This window comes from Zalophus californianus, chromosome 8, assembly GCF_009762305.2.
Source record: "Zalophus californianus isolate mZalCal1 chromosome 8, mZalCal1.pri.v2, whole genome shotgun sequence".
Lineage (NCBI taxonomy): Eukaryota > Metazoa > Chordata > Mammalia > Carnivora > Otariidae > Zalophus > Zalophus californianus.
In genome coordinates, this window is record NC_045602.1 from 82,017,838 (window position 1) to 82,036,040 (window position 18,203).

An 18,203-nucleotide genomic window follows, 5' to 3' on the forward strand; every position below is an offset into this window, starting at 1 on the left:
CTCAGTTATCAGATCAGTCCTGCCACTCCACAGTAGTCCAGAGTCAAATGGCTTATGTTCGTATGGTAATTTCCAACATCATTTCTAGAACGTGTTAATAATTCAGCCATTGAATAATCTAATACATTTTCCAGGAGCACTTAAAGAATTTCCTCAGCCTGTTACAATGAGGCTTGGTTACGGAACCAGGCTCAGGCTGGGCTTTATGGTCCAGGCATTATGTGCTGTGCACTGGAATTTAACTTCAGGAAGTTGGAAGATAAACAGTAACCACTTGGTACTCATTTTTGCTCTTGCAAATTGCATAATATATTTTAAATTCCTTAGGAAAAATGATTGTTTCTTGTATTTCATATAAAAAAAAAAGTGACCCGGAAACTAATTTTTTCTGGAACAGAGCTATTCTGATAAAGAATTCTGTATCATTTGCATCTTTGTGTTACATGATTTCACTGAGTTCTTGCACCTTTTAAATCAAAGGTCCAAATAGATAATTTCTAATTCTTATAACACATAACTGTTTTAGGGGTCTCATACTCTACCACCTGAGCTCGCTGGGTGCTTGTATACATATTTTAAAAATCACAATAATGAGTAGAATGATTTGAAAGTGCTTTTCCTTTCCCCTTCCCTCAATGGTCAAATTAGCCCACTACAAAATATAGGCAGCGCTGGTATTTCGGTCTTTGAAAAATGCAGTTGACAAGTTGAGGTCAACTTTACAGAGACCAGCTGGAGACATAATTGTAGTCAGCATACATAGTACATATGCACATGCACATGCATATATAAATTATAACTCCAGAAGCACTTTCCGACATAGATTCCCTTGTGATACCATTAAAGCATTTAACGTGAATGAACAAACTATGGGTTATAGCCAGTGGTGACTAAAAGAATTTTATCTTGTGCTGATCACTGGGTATCAGGTTCAGTGTAAAGCAGGTGGGAGGGTGTGGAAAGCCTTCTGGTTGTCAAGGCAACGTCTCTACCTAAGACATTGCCCTGTAACAGTGACTTGGCCTCCGAGGCAGTAGAATGGTCGAACTGGAGCTTCTTCCCCGTGTGCTGAAAGTACAGTGCCTGTGACTCAGCTTTGTTCTCTGCAAAACCCGAAGAGCTGTTGAAACCAGCATGTCTCTTTGATCGGTTTGATGGATTGAGTTGCCAGGAAAACGCCTCTGGAAAATCTGACTGTATGTCAGTTGTTCCGTCAGGGACACAGGCCTGAGCCTCCTTTGGAGGCCTCATAAAAGTGCTCCATGGGGTGGGGAGGGGAGAGCCGCGGGAGGAGGAGGAGGAGAAGATCTGGGTCCTGTGCATGAGCACTCTCTAATTTTGCTGGGGCAATGGCGTAGGCACCCAGGAGGCAGCGTCCACGTGGGAGATGATATGTCCCCGAAGCCTGACTGGTTTGGGAGATCATCTTTGTTGCGGGAGGGCAGAGGTGAAGGTGATTTTCGGGGGCTGTAGGAGTTCAAGAAGGCTCTTGAGAAGAGCAGTGGTTTCAGCTGGGCCCTGGAAGATGGATAAAGTTTCCCGGGGTGTAGGGACTGGTTTCCTGCCAAGAGAAACCACAAGAAGGAAAGCAGGAGCAGTGGGGAATTACGGTATTATGTTTTGTGGAGCTGTGATGAGACTGTCTCCCAGACTGAAGGGTGTTGGAAAGCAGTAAAAACAAAACAAACAAAAACAAAACAAAACAAAACACAAAACAGCAACAACAACAAAAGCCAGGTGTATTGAGCCTTCCCAAAGTCAAGGATTTTAAACTTGAGAGTGACAAATGGAATAGCAGTATTTAAAGGAAGTGAGGCCTGTGTTGGCTGTAGGGGTCATTCGAGCCAGGGCGATTTGCTGGTGCAGGTGGGAGTCAGGGCAGAAGCCTGCGAGTCGGGGGGCAGAACTGCAGTGACCAAGTGGCCTGGGGGAGGAGGGAGGCTGTGCAGAGATAGCTGGGCGGGGGGAAGCCTGCCTCCCTCTTCTGGCAGCAGGTGACCGTCCCCCCTCGGCCTGGGCTGTTTGGAGACAAGGGGTATGTATAGCACATCTCTGATGCCGACTCGGGAAGCGACCACGGCTTGTTGAGGCTGACGGAGTCCCACGTGCAGCAGGCCTCTGGTTGGAAGTGGGAAGCAGCAGCTACTTGAAGTCATTTTCTTTTCTGGCAAATGATGATACTCTCAACGTATTTAAATCCTCAGGGGAAGGAGTTGCTTTTTTTCTTTTTTTCTTTTTTTTTCCCCCCTTCTTACTCAAGTCATTTCCTGGTGGTACAATACCAAAATGCTCTCAAATGTCATACCTGCGATTATGAGAAAAGAAAAGCGCATTCATTTCTAGTCCTAATCCACTGCTTTCTTCAAAGCCAGCAGACCTTTATTGTCTTCTCCCAGGCAGCATGGAAAAATCAAATCATAATAAGGAATGAACCTTGACCACGATGAGTTTATGATCCAGCAGAAAAGAGGGAAAAATGACACAAAACCTGCAAATGTGGTGGGCTCTGACGGACCTTCAGGGAGGCGAAGAGTGGAATCGACTTTTGCCAGATCCCATGCTGGCTAGCAGGGTCAGAACCTGACTCATTCTCCCGTGCCTGGACCTTGAAAAACTTACCCAGAAGGCCAGGAGACCCGGGTTCTCGTATCGCATGTGACATTTGGTGTGACCGTGGACAAAGGGGTTCAATCTGAGTTTCTCAGAAACCGAATAAGGGCGTAGCATGGCCTATACCGTAAAAGGCCTTCATCCCAGTGTCCTGACAGCCAGCTTTCCTGGACATGCTGGCTGTAAATAACCCAGTGAGAAGAAGCAGGGCACCCGCTGGACTCCTGTTTCCTTTGCTGGCTTTGTGAAAAATGTGGTAGGGCACCAGCCGTCACTTCCTGTCTCAGCTGGGTCCTTAGAAACACGTTTGCAAGCAGATTCCCAGCAGACGTGAAGTGCCGAGCATTTTTGAAGCTTAATTAAATGAAGACTATGTAAAGACCGTGTGGATGTTTCAGAAGTCAAGCAGCCGCGTGGGCTCATTCCTTTAGAAGAGGGACAAAATATGTGTGAAATTACAGCACGTATACACAAAACACACAAAACACAGGTGGCTGCCTCTTTGCTTTAAGAAAGTTTGCTTCGGGTCTCATGTTATAGCAGAGGTGTGGGGTGGGGTGGGGGCTGGAGTGAGGAGGGAGGACCTCAGTGCCCTGGGAGGAAGATATCTTCAGGTGGGCTACCTGTGCTGAGGGCTGGGGCCCCTTCCGTGGCACGACCCCACCAGAGAGCCTTGCAAAGTTAACTGACTTCACAGCAGCACTGACCAGCTTTCTCTGTGACCTATTCCTTCCCCAGCATCGGTGACACAAGCAGGGTCTGTTGGATGGCAACCAAGTCTTTTAAGATTATCTTTTAGATGGTATCAAGCTAAATACAGTTATTGCCACTGGTCATCAACTTGGGGGCACAGAAGAAATGTCCTTGTTAGGAGGCCAGGTGGATTTTTCTGTGGCCGCAGTGAAAACGGGGATGTTGGAAGGGGTCTTGACCACGCGTTCTCTTTCTCCCACAGGTCCTGTACAACTTGTTCAAGTCTTTTTGCCAGATGAAAACCATTGAGACCATTGACGTGTTTGCTGGAATTGCAAACTTCTTTGTTGTGGGAATTGGTGGGGTGTTGATTGGCATCTTCCTGGGATTTATAGCGGCATTTACTACTCGGTTCACGCATAACATCCGAGTGATTGAGCCACTCTTTGTCTTCCTGTACAGTTATTTGTCCTATATAACAGCCGAAATGTTTCACCTCTCGGGTATCATGGCGTAAGTATTCACCTCTTTGTTAAAAGTACTGAATGTGGTGACATTTCATTCAATTTATGTATTCTCAGCTAAGATGCTAAGGTCACATAAGTTTCATAAAAGAGGTTTTCTTAAATTCTTTTCAGAAAAATTGAAAATGGATTTTCCCGACTCTTTGTTTCAAAGAAATGAAGACACTCAGCCAAATTTATACTAAAGCTATCTGGTGCTAGAATAGAAAACTACCTAAGAATTATCTCTGGGGTCTCGTATGAAATATGACAGTAAACTGTTGGGGTTGATTGTCAGGCACCAGGAATTTTCTGAGTTTGACGCCCACTCAGGGTAGTCTGTGTAGGAGGCTCTCCGCTTACTCCAGCAAGGTCATCTCACCTAAACTGCATCTGGAATTCTGGAATTACTTAGGATATTCATTTGAATGACATTAGTGGTAGGGAACGTTCACTTTGTATGCTAGATTAGATTTGAAATAATGGCGTTAAGTCATTCAAAGCAAAATCCAATGAATAAGGCATGTCATCATGTCATTCTGGCTTAGCTTTTTGAATAAACAGGCATGATTATAAAGCAAGAAATTCTGTATCACGGATACAGTTAGCATATTCACTAACAGATTTGGAAGGATGTTCTCAAGAAGCTCTGCAAGTGGGCTGAAGGAGGGTGGTGTTTGGATCTGATTCTACTTCTGAGGGTCACTTTGAAGGAGGCTTCTTGTTGGGTGTGGATGTTGTAACAGAGCTTCCAAAAACAAGCCTATTTTATTATGGTCACACCCCATATAGGGTTGGTGAGAAAAATACTTAGTAATGGAAAGCCTTTATAAGTTTTCATTTTGACAGATACTTATTTACAGCTCTAAAGGTGCTGGGCTCTATGCGAGGGCCTGTGACGTATCATGTTTTGGTATGGTAAACATAGGTCTGGTTCTTGAGGTTTTCTCATGTGGCCTGATTTAGGTGTTGCTTTAAGGGCTATTTGTTTTTCACCTCGTGTCACGGCTTTTGTATCGGAAGCAGATTAGATTTGTGGTAGGAGAAGTCAGATGCCTCTCCCGGAGGAGAGTGGGACCCATTATAATGCAAGCCACGAGTTAAAGGTTGTGTGGTTTTCTGTTTCACCGAGAACCTAAATAAAGCAACATATTAATCCAGTTTGGCCCAGTAATAAAATGTTCTGTATCTTTCTGGTTGCTATTCATATCATTTGTATGACTTCCAGTTTCCTCACGGTTCTTTGACCAGTGTCATTGAAAGTGTGTGATCAGCGAGTTACAAGGTCTTTCCAGAATAGTGGGGGTGGGACTCCGTGTGTGGTGTTTTAGCAATATTCTAACAGCAGTTTGCGGAAGAACCTTGAATCTGTTTTGACCACATGCATCAGTAAAAGTTCTAGAAGGCCCACACAGTTGTCTCAGGATGTGTGTCAGTTGGCCTGATGTTCGTTCAGGGGCAGAAACTGTGATGGGAAGATCTAGAGTCCGGGGGGATAGTGAAGGTGTTGGAAGGGGTTGGGGTTGTGGGTGCATCTTGCTTAGAAATGTCCGTGAGGGCCAGAGTCCACAGAGCTTGGAGGTTGGTTCTGACCCCCTGTGAAGATGGGATTGTGGGTTTACTTGCTCTGGGAATTAGGAAATAAGGGACAAATGGGACACCATATTCCTGATAAATAGCACAGGTAATTCTCTGCGTGCTTTGTCGGGGGAAGAAAAACATCACCTCTGTTTCCAGCTTCAAAGCAAACATTTATTTTACAGCTTAGCGCACAGAAAGGTCCTTTATTACATTTAAACTAATATTGTCACTGCACAGAGTACGCCTCAATCATAAATTAACTGTTAAATAAGATATTACAGGAGGTTTAAACATTTTTGGATCTGGAATTACCATGTACACCCCTCACCCTGTGATAGCCAATGAAGTGTGTTCGTTCTCAGAAAGTAATACCCTGTTTTCTAATGTGAGGTGATTCCTATGCTATTCAGAACCCACCCAGGCGTGATGCTTCTGTATCACCCCTCCCCCTCCCCATTTGAAAAGTGACACCCCACATCGCAAGTACCTTCCTTACCTTGGGATGTTGGTCCAGAGGATCCACTATAATGATGTAATTAAAATTGCACACTTACGTGCACTTCTTTTATAGAACTAGTGATTTTTTTCTGCATTTAAATTGCACTGAGTTTAGGAATTCCTATCATACTTCATGCTAATTACACTCTTTTGCCATTTGAAAACAAATTTTAAGGTTAATGGGAAGGAAGGCATGTGACATGCTGAGCATGCTCAGTAATGTGCCTTGTTTGCTTAAGAGAAGTGGGTGGCCACACAGAAAGGAAAAACACTGAGGTTAGCAGAAAGGTTAAAGCCCCCCTGTGAAACAGTGTAGCAACGTGACTCTGTCCTACGGGAGTTTTGCCGGCTCTCCTCCCTGCCTCCCTCTCCACCTTCCTTCCATCCATCTCTCCTTCCTCTCCCCTCCCCTTCAGATTGCCTTTCAGATCCTGCAACCCTCTGTACCTCCGCTTTGTCTTGGGTGGGCTCTGAGGCAGCCTGTCCTTGACTGAGAGCACTCAACAAGCAGGACGTTAACACAGAAGTCTGGTTAAAAACGTCCTTCCGCAGAACAGAAGAGTTGGGTCTGGGTTCAAAACGCAATCAGTCTTTTAGGTGGGAAAGCTCTGGGCAGGACTTCGGCATCTTGGTTTCTTTGGAGAGGTGTCGGAAGCAATGTACCTCGGGCATTCACAAAGCCCCCAGTGCAGCTGTTTATTTTGTGTCATGGAATTGTGGTGTGATGTCATTTTCCCCACCACCAAGTAAGTGAAATAATAGGAGGTGGCGTTCTATCTGCCTTCTCCTCTTCTGTCTTATAAAAAGCTATTTGGAGGGGCGCCTGGGTGGCTCAGTTGGTTGAGCATCCAACTCTTGGTTTCAGGAAAATGCTCAGAGATAAAACATCCTGTTGTCTCCTTCCTTTATGCAAAGACACAGACAGGTTCCCTTAAAAAAAAAAAAAAAAAAGATGATTCCTTAAATCAGAGCCGTAGTAGAACTTTGTTCCCTTCTTGTGAACAGCAGGAACCTTTTCTGGTCCTCACCTTGTACCGCCACATTCCCCTGTGCTCTAGTCAATGAGACACTGAAAATACAAAGTCATGAAGGAAAGGGAGGCTGGGTCTCCAGAGCAGCTTGCAGCCTGTGGGGATCGGGGATGTGTGGATTTCTCGCTGAGTTGCTCCAGGAATTTCAAAAAGTGGCTAAGTCATCCTTTGGATAGGAGAGTAGGCACTCAATATTTCTTTCCTTTTCTTTTTTTTAAGATTGTATTTATTTATTTGAGAGAGAGCGAAAGCTTGAGTGGGGAGAGAGGGGGCTGGTGAGGAGCAGAGGGAGAGGGACAAGCAGACTCTGTGCTGAGGGCAGACCCTGATGGATGCGGGGCTGGATCTCATGACCCGGTGATCATGACCCGAGCTGAAATCAAGAGTCAGAGGCTCAACTGACTGAGTCACCCAGATGCCCCAATTGTTTTTTTTTTTTGTCCCCCATGGATTCATAATTCCTTAGTCTTCCTTCTCCTTCCTTCTCCTGAGGGGAGTTAAAATGTTTTCCATTTGCTGTTTCAATTATTCCAGCAGCGTTATGGCAAAGAAAGTAAGAAATGGTAAATATTAGTCCTGTCTTACGAATGAGTAAATTGAGGCTCAGATGGGCAAAAAACATGGCTGTGGGTGAGTCTGTGGAAGTTGGGCCTGGACCCAAGTCTCCAGTTCTCAGGCCAGCCAGCACATGTGCCAGCATCCACTTAAAAAGTTAAAACATTTCAGTGAAAATTTTTAAGCGAGAGACTTTTAACAGGAATTTCCAGGATGATAAGCTCAGGCATGAAGTCTAGGAGCAAGCCAAGTTCGTGGGACTGAGGCAGTCGCCACTGAAGATGTGAAGACCATGTTCTCTCTCTTTCTCATTTCTCTGTGTATGAGCTGGTGATTGTCATCTATTTCAAACTTTGAGAAAAATAGGAAAGCATGTCTTCATCTGCCATTTTGAATCTTCTGTCCTGGTTCCTCTTGATTGGCCCACCATTGGTAGCATTTAGGAGACCACGTCTTTAAGATACAGTCATATGAAATCACAACCAGTGTGCCAGCATGTTCCTCCTTACAAAATGTTCACATGTTCTGGTCTTCTCCAAATATGGAAAAAAAAAATGAACACATGACACTGCAGGACATTCATAAAACCTTATACAAAGCATCTTCTGTATGTACGGATATATGCGTATTTATATGTATGTATGTGTAAGACAGGCTTCTTTCATTCATTTTTTTCCCAGACTTGTCTAATGTTTACTGAATGTTTTTCTTAGTGTAATAATGTGACCTGGAGCTTTAACAAATCGATCTGGATAATGCAACCTGGATAAATACTCATCTGCCCACAAGTTCTCACACACTCCCTGGCTTGGCCTCCATGCAAATCCAATTGGTCTTTTTTTTTTTTTTTTTAAGATTTACTTATCGGGGCACCTGGGTGGCTCAGTTGGTTAAGCGACTGCCTTCGGCTCGGGTCATGATCCCAGAGTCCCGGGATCGAGTCCCGCATCGGGCTCCCTGCTCGGCGGGGAGCCTGCTTCTCCCTCTGACCCTCTCCCCTCTCATGTACTCTCTCTCATTCTCGCTCTCTCAAGTAGACAAAGAAATCTTTTTTTTAAGATTTATTTATTTGAGAGAGCGAGAATGCTCTCTCAAGTAGATAAATCTTTTTTTTAAGATTTATTTATTTGAGAGAGCGAGAATGCTCTCAAGTAGATAAAGAAATCTTTTTTTTTAAGATTTATTTATTTGAGAGAGCGAGAATGTTCTCTCAAGTAGATAAAGAAATCTTTTTTTTAAGATTTATTTATTTGAGAGAGCGAGCTTGCAATTCCCACCAAGAATGATGGCATTGGTGATGTTGGGCACCACACTTATTCAACACTCATTTCAGATTCATCCAGTCCAGTCCAGTGTAGCTTCATTTTTTGTATGATGTCAGCTCTTTGACATGTACAAATGGGCAGGGTCATGATAGATAGGAACACTTAACACACAAGTGATTGTGAATGAGCCTAAAAACCCCCAAAAACAAACAACTTGTAATTCTTGTCCTGGGGCTCTAATCTATACCTCAGATTTACACAGAACATCTCTCAGCCTAATAAGCAGGCCTAGGATACGAATCTTTACGCCACAGTTAGCAAGCATCAGTCCTCGGTTAAATTTACCATGTCCTCATTCCTGAAAACACATCTACCCTTCTGACCTACTGAAGTGAAAATTATTTACACTTTGATGCTTGGGGTTTTAGTGAACACACTTTCAGGAAGAGCCTCCAGCTCTAATATCCTTCATTGCTCCTGCTGTTGGGGTCTGCTTTCTCAACAGCAATATAGGACATTTGTAATGGGGGCGCCTTTACTGGGGGGAGGAGAGAGTGGAGTGGGAGGGGAGACGAAGTGGGAAGAAGCTCAGGTCGTAGTTTTGTTGTTCTGCTCTGTTAATCCTGACCACGTCATGCTGTAGGCATCAGAAATAGAGCATCGTGGTAATAACACACTTCAAATACACGGTGTCCCTTGAGCCTCAATGTCAACCCTTTGGATTATGAAGAAGAGCAGGGAGAGTAGAGAGTTTGGAGGGGAGGACAGGGGGACCAAGATGGTAGCCTTAGATCTCTGGTTCTGTGACCTCTTCTCTTTTCATTGGCTCATTATACCTTCCATTGCCTTGGCAAATCGAAGCTTTATTTTTGATTTTGGTGTATGCCTTCACTTGTGACTCTGACTGGCCAAAACTGACCTCTCTAAAGTCTTACATGACCACCTCAAACACAAATGTTAAATGGTGGGGCTTTGGGAGGACATAGTAAAATAAGGCAGGAAATTAGTTAAATAATAAGAAAATGAATCATATCTCCCTTAATTTTCTGGGCACATTCAGGGAACAGTAAAAACAAATGAAAAGCTTATTATTTCTTATTACCACTCACATGTCTTTTATCTCCTTTTGTACAACTTTGCCTAAAAGGTAGGGTAAAACTAGAAAAGGCAAGGGGAAATTTGAAATTATAAACCTTTCTCCCTAGCTTTATAACTGACATGTGTAAGTTTAAGGTATACAACATGATGACTTAATATATGTATATACTGCAAAATTATTGCCATAATTAGATTAGTTAACACAGCCATCACTGCATGTAGTGACCCTTGTGTGTGTATGTGTGGTGAGAACTTTTAAGATCTATTCTCTTAGCAACTTTCAAGTATGTGATACCGTATTAACTATAGTCACCTTGCTGTACATTAAATCCCATAACTTACTCATCTTATAGGGGAAGTTTGTACACTTGGCCACCTTTACCCATTTCCCTCATCTCCCCCCCCATGAACCCCCTCATCCTCTGCCCCTGATAATTACCAGTCTACTCTCTTGTTTCTATGGTTTTTTTTTTTAAGTTTTAATTTATTTGAGAGAGAGAAAAGGCAGGGGGAGGAACAGAGGGAGAGGGGACAGGCAGACTCCGTGCTGAGTGTAGAGCCTGACGTGGGGTTCGATATCATGACCCTGAGATCATGAGCTGAATCCAAGAGTTGGACGCTTAATTGACTGAGCCTCCCAGGTGCCCCATGAGTTTTTTTTTTTTTTTATATAAAGGTTTTATTTATTTGAGAGAGACAGAGCACAAGCAGGGGGAGCAGCAGGCAGAGGGAGAGGGAGAAGCAGGCTCCCCCCTGAGCACAGAGCCCGACAGGGGGCTCAATCCCAGGACCCTAGGATCATGACCCGAGCTGAAGGCAGACGCTCAGCCGACTGAGCCACCCAGGCGCCCTATGACTTTGTTTTTTTAGACCCCCCCCACATGAGTGAGATCATGCACTATTTGTCCAGAGTAGTGTTAAGAGATTGGTGAAATTACTTGGATTTATTTTTATGGTTTAAACTGTTTAATTAAATAGGTTCAACTCATGACCTCTAGCATTTGCTTGGTTTTTGTGAAGAAAGAGCAGAACCAGTAGCCTGTCAGTTTTTCCCTGGGTGCTGTCCAGCACTGTTGGTGACCATCAGCGTCATGTGGCTTTTGAGTACTTAAAATGTAGTTAGTCTAAATTGAGATGTGCTCTAAGTTTAAAATATACACTAGATTTTTAAGATTTAGTAGGAAAAGACTGTAGAAACTCCAAATAATGATTTTTATATTGATTCCATGTTGACATGACAATAAATTAGATTTGTTGAGTTAAATGAATATATTATGAAAATTAAACTCTGCAATTGCTTTTTACACTTTTAATCATGAGTACTAGGAAGTTTAAAAATATAAATACGGCTTGTATTATATTTCTGTTAGACAGCATTGTTCTCTAGCGCTCACCATTAGTTTTTGCTATTTGCATATTTGAAGACTTGTTGAAATACGTTTTCTTCCCTCTGATGAAGTAAAAGAAAAAAATAGGGCATGAAAAGATGGAGAAAAAAACAGAACAGAAATGCATTCCCTTCATCGATGTTAATCATGCTGCTTATAAGGAACATTTCTTTGAGAGTAGGGGAGGTTAGAAAACAAGAGAGGAATAACTGAAGGGAGGGGCAGAAGCCACTGGGAACAAAGGCAAAACATTACTCAAGATCCACATTTAGGGGTTTTGATATAAACTCTTCAAAACCTAGCTGAGGGACGGGACTCTCCCTGATACAAACTTTTCATAGCTATAGGAATGAGCGAAGTCCATTAAAAGAGATTCTCTGGGGTTGGGTAGTTTGTATTTTTCACAGACTGAAATTATAATTATTCAGTGTTCAAAATAATATATTTTCATGCCTCATCTTATAAGTAAAAGAACATTAAAAACATGATCATAATCATCTGTATGGGGAATATCATTCATACAGTCCATGAATTCTCAACCTCATGAGTCGTATAGGTTTAGTTACACAGTTGGTAATTAGGTATTTTCAGGTATGGTAAGAATGCAGGAAATAGCATATGGGATATTTTGTAGTAGTTCCTGAAAACAGTATAAAAATGAAAAAGAGCTGACGTGATAAATGCCACGATAAGAGAGCTTCATTTTGGGGTGCCTGGGTGGCTTAGTCAGTTAAGCATCTGGCTCTTGATTTTGGCTCAGGTCATGATCTCAGGATCCTGAGATCGAGCCCCGTATGGGGCTCTGTGCTGGGTGTGGAGCCTGCTTAAGATTCACTTTCTCCCTCTCCCTCCGTCCCTCCCCCATCTTCCCTCTCCCTCTTTCTTTCTTTCTTCTCTCTCTCTCAAAAAAAGAGTGTTTCATTTTGTGAAATGCATTTTATGGATTTCTTTTTAAGAACAGATGAATAAAGCGATATAATTTGGGGTCTGCCTCACTGAAGGGCTTTGGTGTCTCCTTAGGTGTGTCATTGTGTTAAGCACTCTTATTCTAGGGAACAAATTTGGTGTTTGCCTGCTAAATGTAAATTACATGAAACTTTAGAACAATTTGCTCCTGAATTAACGCCTTCCCTGAGATCTCTTTGAAGAATGGAGGTTCTGGATAATAATTAGTAACTGGATAATACTGGTTTTGCTCTTGTTTTGCTCTTTTTGACTGTTTCTTAACTATTCTTTGTGGGTTTATGTAAAAATGATGATGTCATTGCATCACTAGGTTACTCTTAGTCCTGAACTTACTATTTAAAGTAGCATTTTCTTTCAGACTTTCAGGTATAAGTAATTGCAGTAATAAGTAAAGGCTAAAATTATTTCCTAGTAATACATAGGCCAAAATGTAAACAACAGGATTGTAAATCAGAAATGTCAATATTGTGTAATTGCTGAGAAAGAATTACCTTTTTTGTTTCAATGAAAATCTTGTCAGAAAACTGAATGCGTACAGGTACTGCCCAGCTAGTGCTTCTGAGAGGGACAGCAGCCTTTGGACACACGGCAGAAGTCAATGCGCCATTCCCTTCGTCAGGGAGTTCAGCTATGGGAGTCAAGGTTTGCTCTTTCAAGAACAGGATAGGTGACCTGAGGAAAGTCTCTTTCTCCTTTACCTCGCTTTAAAAACGTTAGTTTACTTCTCAGCAGTTCTCTGTGGGGGGAGGAAGCTAGCCTGCTGTGAACCCAGAGTCTTGCTCTGTTGGTTTCTTTGGCATAGGGAAGCTGTGAGTGGCTCCTCTGGGTGCTGTAGTATTTTCTCTCAGTATGCCTTCTCCCTCTGCTGCCTCTTTTCCCTTACATCAATCAGACCTCAGGCCTTTTTTTTTTTTTTTTTTTTGATGTTCCCAGGGGACCTGGCCAAGTGGCCAAGATTCTTTTCCCCACGTGCACCCTCACAGTTAATCCCCAGCTATTACAGGTAAGTCGAGTCACCTGGGGTCTTTGCAAGCAGGAGCCCCGCTCAGACAGTAGAGGGAGGCTCTGTGTGAGCAAGGGAAACCCAAATCAAACCAGATTATTGGTTACTCAGTGAAACCCAAGTCAAACCAGAATTGCTGGCTCATAGAAATGAATTCTTGATGAGGGCAGGTGTTAGATTTGGCCTTGCGGTGGTGGGACCCCAGGCCGGAACCACCTCTCTCTCTCTCTCTTTCTCTGTGTCTCATCTTCCTCTGTGTGATGGCTTCTTTCTGATAGGACAGCCATCTCTAAAACATCAGACAAGGGTCACAGTCAGACTGGGCTTTATATCTCTATTCTTGTCACTAAAGAATACAGGGAGTTCCACTCTGCCAGCTCCCGTCAAAAGAATTTTTTTTTTTTTTAAGATTTTATTTATTTACCCGACACAGAGAGAGAGATCACAAGCAGGCAGACAGGCAGGCAGAGGGAGAGGGAGAAGCAGGCTTCCTGCCAAGCAGGGAGACCGATGCGGGGCTCGATCCCAGGATGCTGGCATCATGACCTGGACGGAAGGCAGACGCTCAACTGAATGAGCCACCCAGGCGCCCCTCGACAAAAGAAATTTCAAAGGAAGGATTGTGATTGGCTCAGGGATCTGAAGAACTGTGATTGGCTCGGACTCTGTCACATGAGCAGCCCGGCAGCGTGAGAAGTACCAGAAGAAGGCAGTCAGGTTACATTTACTTTGCCACCTGCCTCGCAGTCTGTGTGGACTACCGGTTAGCGAGGGAAGTTCAGTACTTCACGGTAGAGTAGCGTGAGGGTTGGACTGGTGATAGGCTGAGTTGAAGCTTCAGGGATGAAGAGAAGAGCGCTGTGCGTCGAGGGTGGCGTGTGGCTGAGGGCTCGAAGGCGAAAAGCTCTGCTACCTCCAGGGGACCGAGCCTCAGTCTGGCGAGAAAGGTGGTAGCTGGTAAGCCCTGCCCTGTGTTGTTCTGTAGGCAGTTGGGAACTTTGGAAGCTTTGAGCAAAGAGGAGACACCACCGTGTTTCTGTTCCACAGTGAAGATTGGAGTGCCTCCGAAGCTTTCTTATGCCATCACCCAGCCAACTGAGAGTGTTTCCAGAGCACTCTGGGGTAACAGCTGGAGGTCATGACCTCAGGCTTGCTGGAAGCCCCCAGCGCTGGGGCATGGCTGTCTGGGCAGCAGGAGAGGGAAGAGCTGCTAGCAACGGGGTGAAGGGGCCTAGGTGGAGACTTGCCAGGAAAAGAATGTGTGCGGAGTCCTGCATACTAGTCCAGGCAAGAGAAGATGGAACCTGTTCCCAGAACCAAGTAATGGAAGTTGGGAGAAGGGAAGGAGAAAATAGGTGGCAAAGTATAATTAAGCCCTCACATCTCACCTTGGCCCTTATTTTTAGACTTCAGTAAAATTGTAAACAAAATGATTCAAGTTTCAGCTCTTTTCCCTCATTCATTCTTCCTCTCCTGAACACTCTGCCTATGACTCCTCTTGCTTTCCTCAACCTTGGAGGTATTTAGGAATCACCTGGAAAGATGGTTTACATACACAGAACTCTAGGCCCCAGCCAGAGATTCTGATTCCGTAGGTCTGGGATGGGGCCCAGGCATTTGCATTTTTCCAAGGATTTCTAGTGGTTACAGAAAAGCCGTACTTTCACAAAAGAAACACAAGGCCTTTGCCAACACTCTCTCACTGGAGTCAGTGGACTCTGTGGGTCCCTTGATGCTTTGTGTGTCCTCACACTATTGACAGTGAATTGTGATTCTGTATGTGTTCTCCACAAAATCATGACTGCTTTAAGTGTCAGTGAATCACCTATAAACGTTAGTTGAATTGAGTTGAAAGCCTATAAGGAGAAGAGACAAAAGATGTGGAAAATCCATGAAATGGTCAAGACTATATGAATAATCAGGCATTTATAAGAGTTTAAGTTTACTTTTCTTGGTATTTTAAGAAAGGTGGTTCAGTTTTTATGCTTGGATCCTCTCTTAAAAACAAACCTTGGGGGGCCCTGGGTGGCTCGGTTGGTTAAGCGTCCAGCTCTTGATTTTGGCTCAGGTCATGATCTCAGGGTCGGGTTATGAGATCAAGCCCAGTGTCGGGCTCTGTGCTGGACATGGAGGCTCTTTAAGATTCCCTCTCTCCCTCTGCCCCTACTTCCACCCAGCTCCTATGCTCTTGCTCTCTCAAAAAAACAAAACAAAAACAAATTTTCCTCGCATTTTCTCATATGTCAAACTCCCTCTCTTCTTGGTTGTTAGGTGTCCTAGAAGAGGCAATCCATTATATGGTAAATTCATGCCCTGGAAAAATTAATTTATCCCACATGAGTTAATACTTTATTCTGAGAGCATGCAATTCACCCTGAGTCACCACAGGACCTGGCTTTAATCAATACAGAGAAAGCTTTGTAATTGTCCTTCGTCATTGCGAATATTTGACACTGACAGGTGGAGTATGCCTTCATATCTGGCAAAGTCTTTATTGAGAATATGCAACTACTATTTGGACTGTATTTGTCTACAATTAGATCCATACTTTTTCAGTTCACACTGAAGAGAGAGAATGGGAGCAAAAGAGCTTTGCAACATTCTTCTTACCTGTTTAACTCAAATTCTAAGCCGTTCAGATTACAGAAAATGTCTCCGAACCTGGGAATGGAAATTAGAGAATTGACCACTCCTTAAAAAAAGAAAACGAAAGCACCTGTACTTAGAAACTGAATTCACTGAGGCATGGTATCACCATATGTACATAAACACAGACAGGATATATATTTCTTATCTTCACAACCAGAAATCCGCTGTTGCCACCTGCCTTCAGTACTGATGCTGGTCTGTTTGATTCTACAGATCACAGCCATCTAAATGAAAGGTTCTAGACTTTCATTAAACTAATCTCAGCCAGTATTATTTGACCATGCATCTTGGTACCGTGACATGCAGGCAACCACGGTAAGCATGGACAAGTGCTAGCCCTGCTCTTTCAGAGCATACATTCTGGTAGAAGGAACTGAACATCCATGGAAGAATGGCTTCATGGACTGCTAAGATGGAGTCATGGAATAGTACAGAGAAAAGTGTTTGTCGCAATTTTTCTCTTCAGAAATAGTCAAATGACAGATCATTTAAATACAGAGTCTGTTTTTCCTCCAGAAGACTCTGTTGAGATCGTATTAGCTGGCATGAATTTCTTGTATGCTGTATTTAGCATGATGTAGTGGTGTATGCTGGTGACTGTAAAAACCACTAATTGTAGGGCTTTAGCTTCTTGGTCTCTAAATTGGCGATAATCACCATACATTTATGTTAAAACATAATGTGAGGGTAAGGTAATAAAGCAGAAAGCACCAGTGAATTCTATACATACCTCACCTCCATGTGGCCCCACAGAATGGAAGTAACACCTGTAAAAACACAGACATATTTTGGAATATTTATTGTATGGACCAGGTAGGTGCTACCATGGATTTTGCAAACAAAATGACAGACCCCTGCAGGAAATGAATTGAGTCCAGCTTCTAGGTTCGTGTCCTTCCAAATCTGTTCTCCATATTTCCTTCAGAGTTCTCTTTCTAAAACAGAATCTGTCCACACCACACCACCATCCCTATGAGCAATTCATCCATGTAGTCATTGATTCAAAACACGTTAATGACCTGCTGGACACTATGCTAAGCATTGATGACACTTTTTTTTTTTTCTCATGAAACTACCAGTTGGGTTGGGGAAGTAGGCATTAATTATATGATCAAAGATATAATCTCTCACTTTTTCCCTCCAGCCTATGAAATAAAGTTGAAACTCCTTAACACAATGCACAGCAGTGTCATTTGTTATTATCTGGCCCCTAACTCCTTTCATCCTTGTGTCTTAATGTTATCATCCCTCACCTCTCTGGCTACCAGAATCATTCCCCGTTGCCCAAATATGCCAGCCTGTTTCTTTCTTTCAAGCCTTTGCACATGGCCACTTCTTTTTCTTGGCTTACTTCTTCCCGCTCTCTGAGCTCTTCACTGGGCCATAGAGATGTGGCTCAAATGGACCCTCTTCTGTGGCAGACGTGGTGATTTCCTTCCCTGTGCTCCCGACCCCATTTATGACACTTGCACTGTTCTCTCCTGATGATATCTTTGGGACCCTTTCTCTCTGTGACTTCGAACCCTTGAAAGTCAAAGCCGTGTCTTACTTGCTTTTATCTTCCTAGACCCCAGCACAGAACTTCCCCCAAGTAGTTGCTAAGAAAATGTTGGTTGATATTAAATTGTTCTTCATAATCATGTTAGCCAAATATGGAGACTAGGAAAGAGAGAAGTGCATGGGAAGAGGGGGATGACTCAGTGACCTAGGTTGAAAAAGGAAGGTCATATTGCAAATGCTAAAGGTCAATAGTTCAAAAATATTTGAAGGCTTTTTAGAGTTAAGAGGTTCAACTAGGGGGGTGCCTGGGTGGCACGGTTGAGCATCTGACTCATGGTTTTGGCTCAGGTCATCATCTCAGGGTCATGAGGTCCAGCCCTGCACTGGGCTCTGTGCTCAGCGCTGAGTCTGCTTTCAGATTCTCTCTCCCTCTCCCTTTGCCTCTCCCACCCATGTGCGCTCACACACTCTCTCTCTCAGGTAAATAAACCTTTAAAAAAGAAAAAAAAATCAACTAGAATTTTCTAAAATGTAATGAGTCTCTTTGGGTTATTATTTTGATGTGGATATTATTTATTGCATTGATGTTCAGAATGAGAAGCCATGGATTTTAGGCCTGAAATCCCCATGGGTGTCCATGCTAATGGAGGAAGGAATCTCACTTCTCCTGGAAGTGCAGTGCTACTGTGATATGCTTTGACATGACCTTGTACCCAAGGACACTCCTGGCCAGGCACTTCAGACCCAGTGAGGCTGAGGACAGTCAGACCCCAGCCAACACCATTCCTACCTCATAAGTTTCTTGTACTTCTTTTAGGAAAATGAAGAAGAAGCAATGTTATGGTGCCAAGAATATCTGTTTT

The 18,203-nt window shown here is 43.4% G+C and overlaps 1 protein-coding gene across 1 annotated transcript in view; it reads left to right on the top strand.

Moving 5' to 3' along the window:
- SLC9A2 (solute carrier family 9 member A2) overlaps positions 1 to 18,203 on the top strand; it is a 100,319-nt gene that overhangs the window by 38,482 nt on the left and 43,634 nt on the right. Inside the window, exon 3 of the mRNA XM_027622163.2 lies at positions 3,566 to 3,816. Coding sequence (XP_027477964.1) covers positions 3,566 to 3,816 — 251 coding nt within the window. The remainder of the gene's footprint in view (positions 1 to 3,565; positions 3,817 to 18,203) is intronic.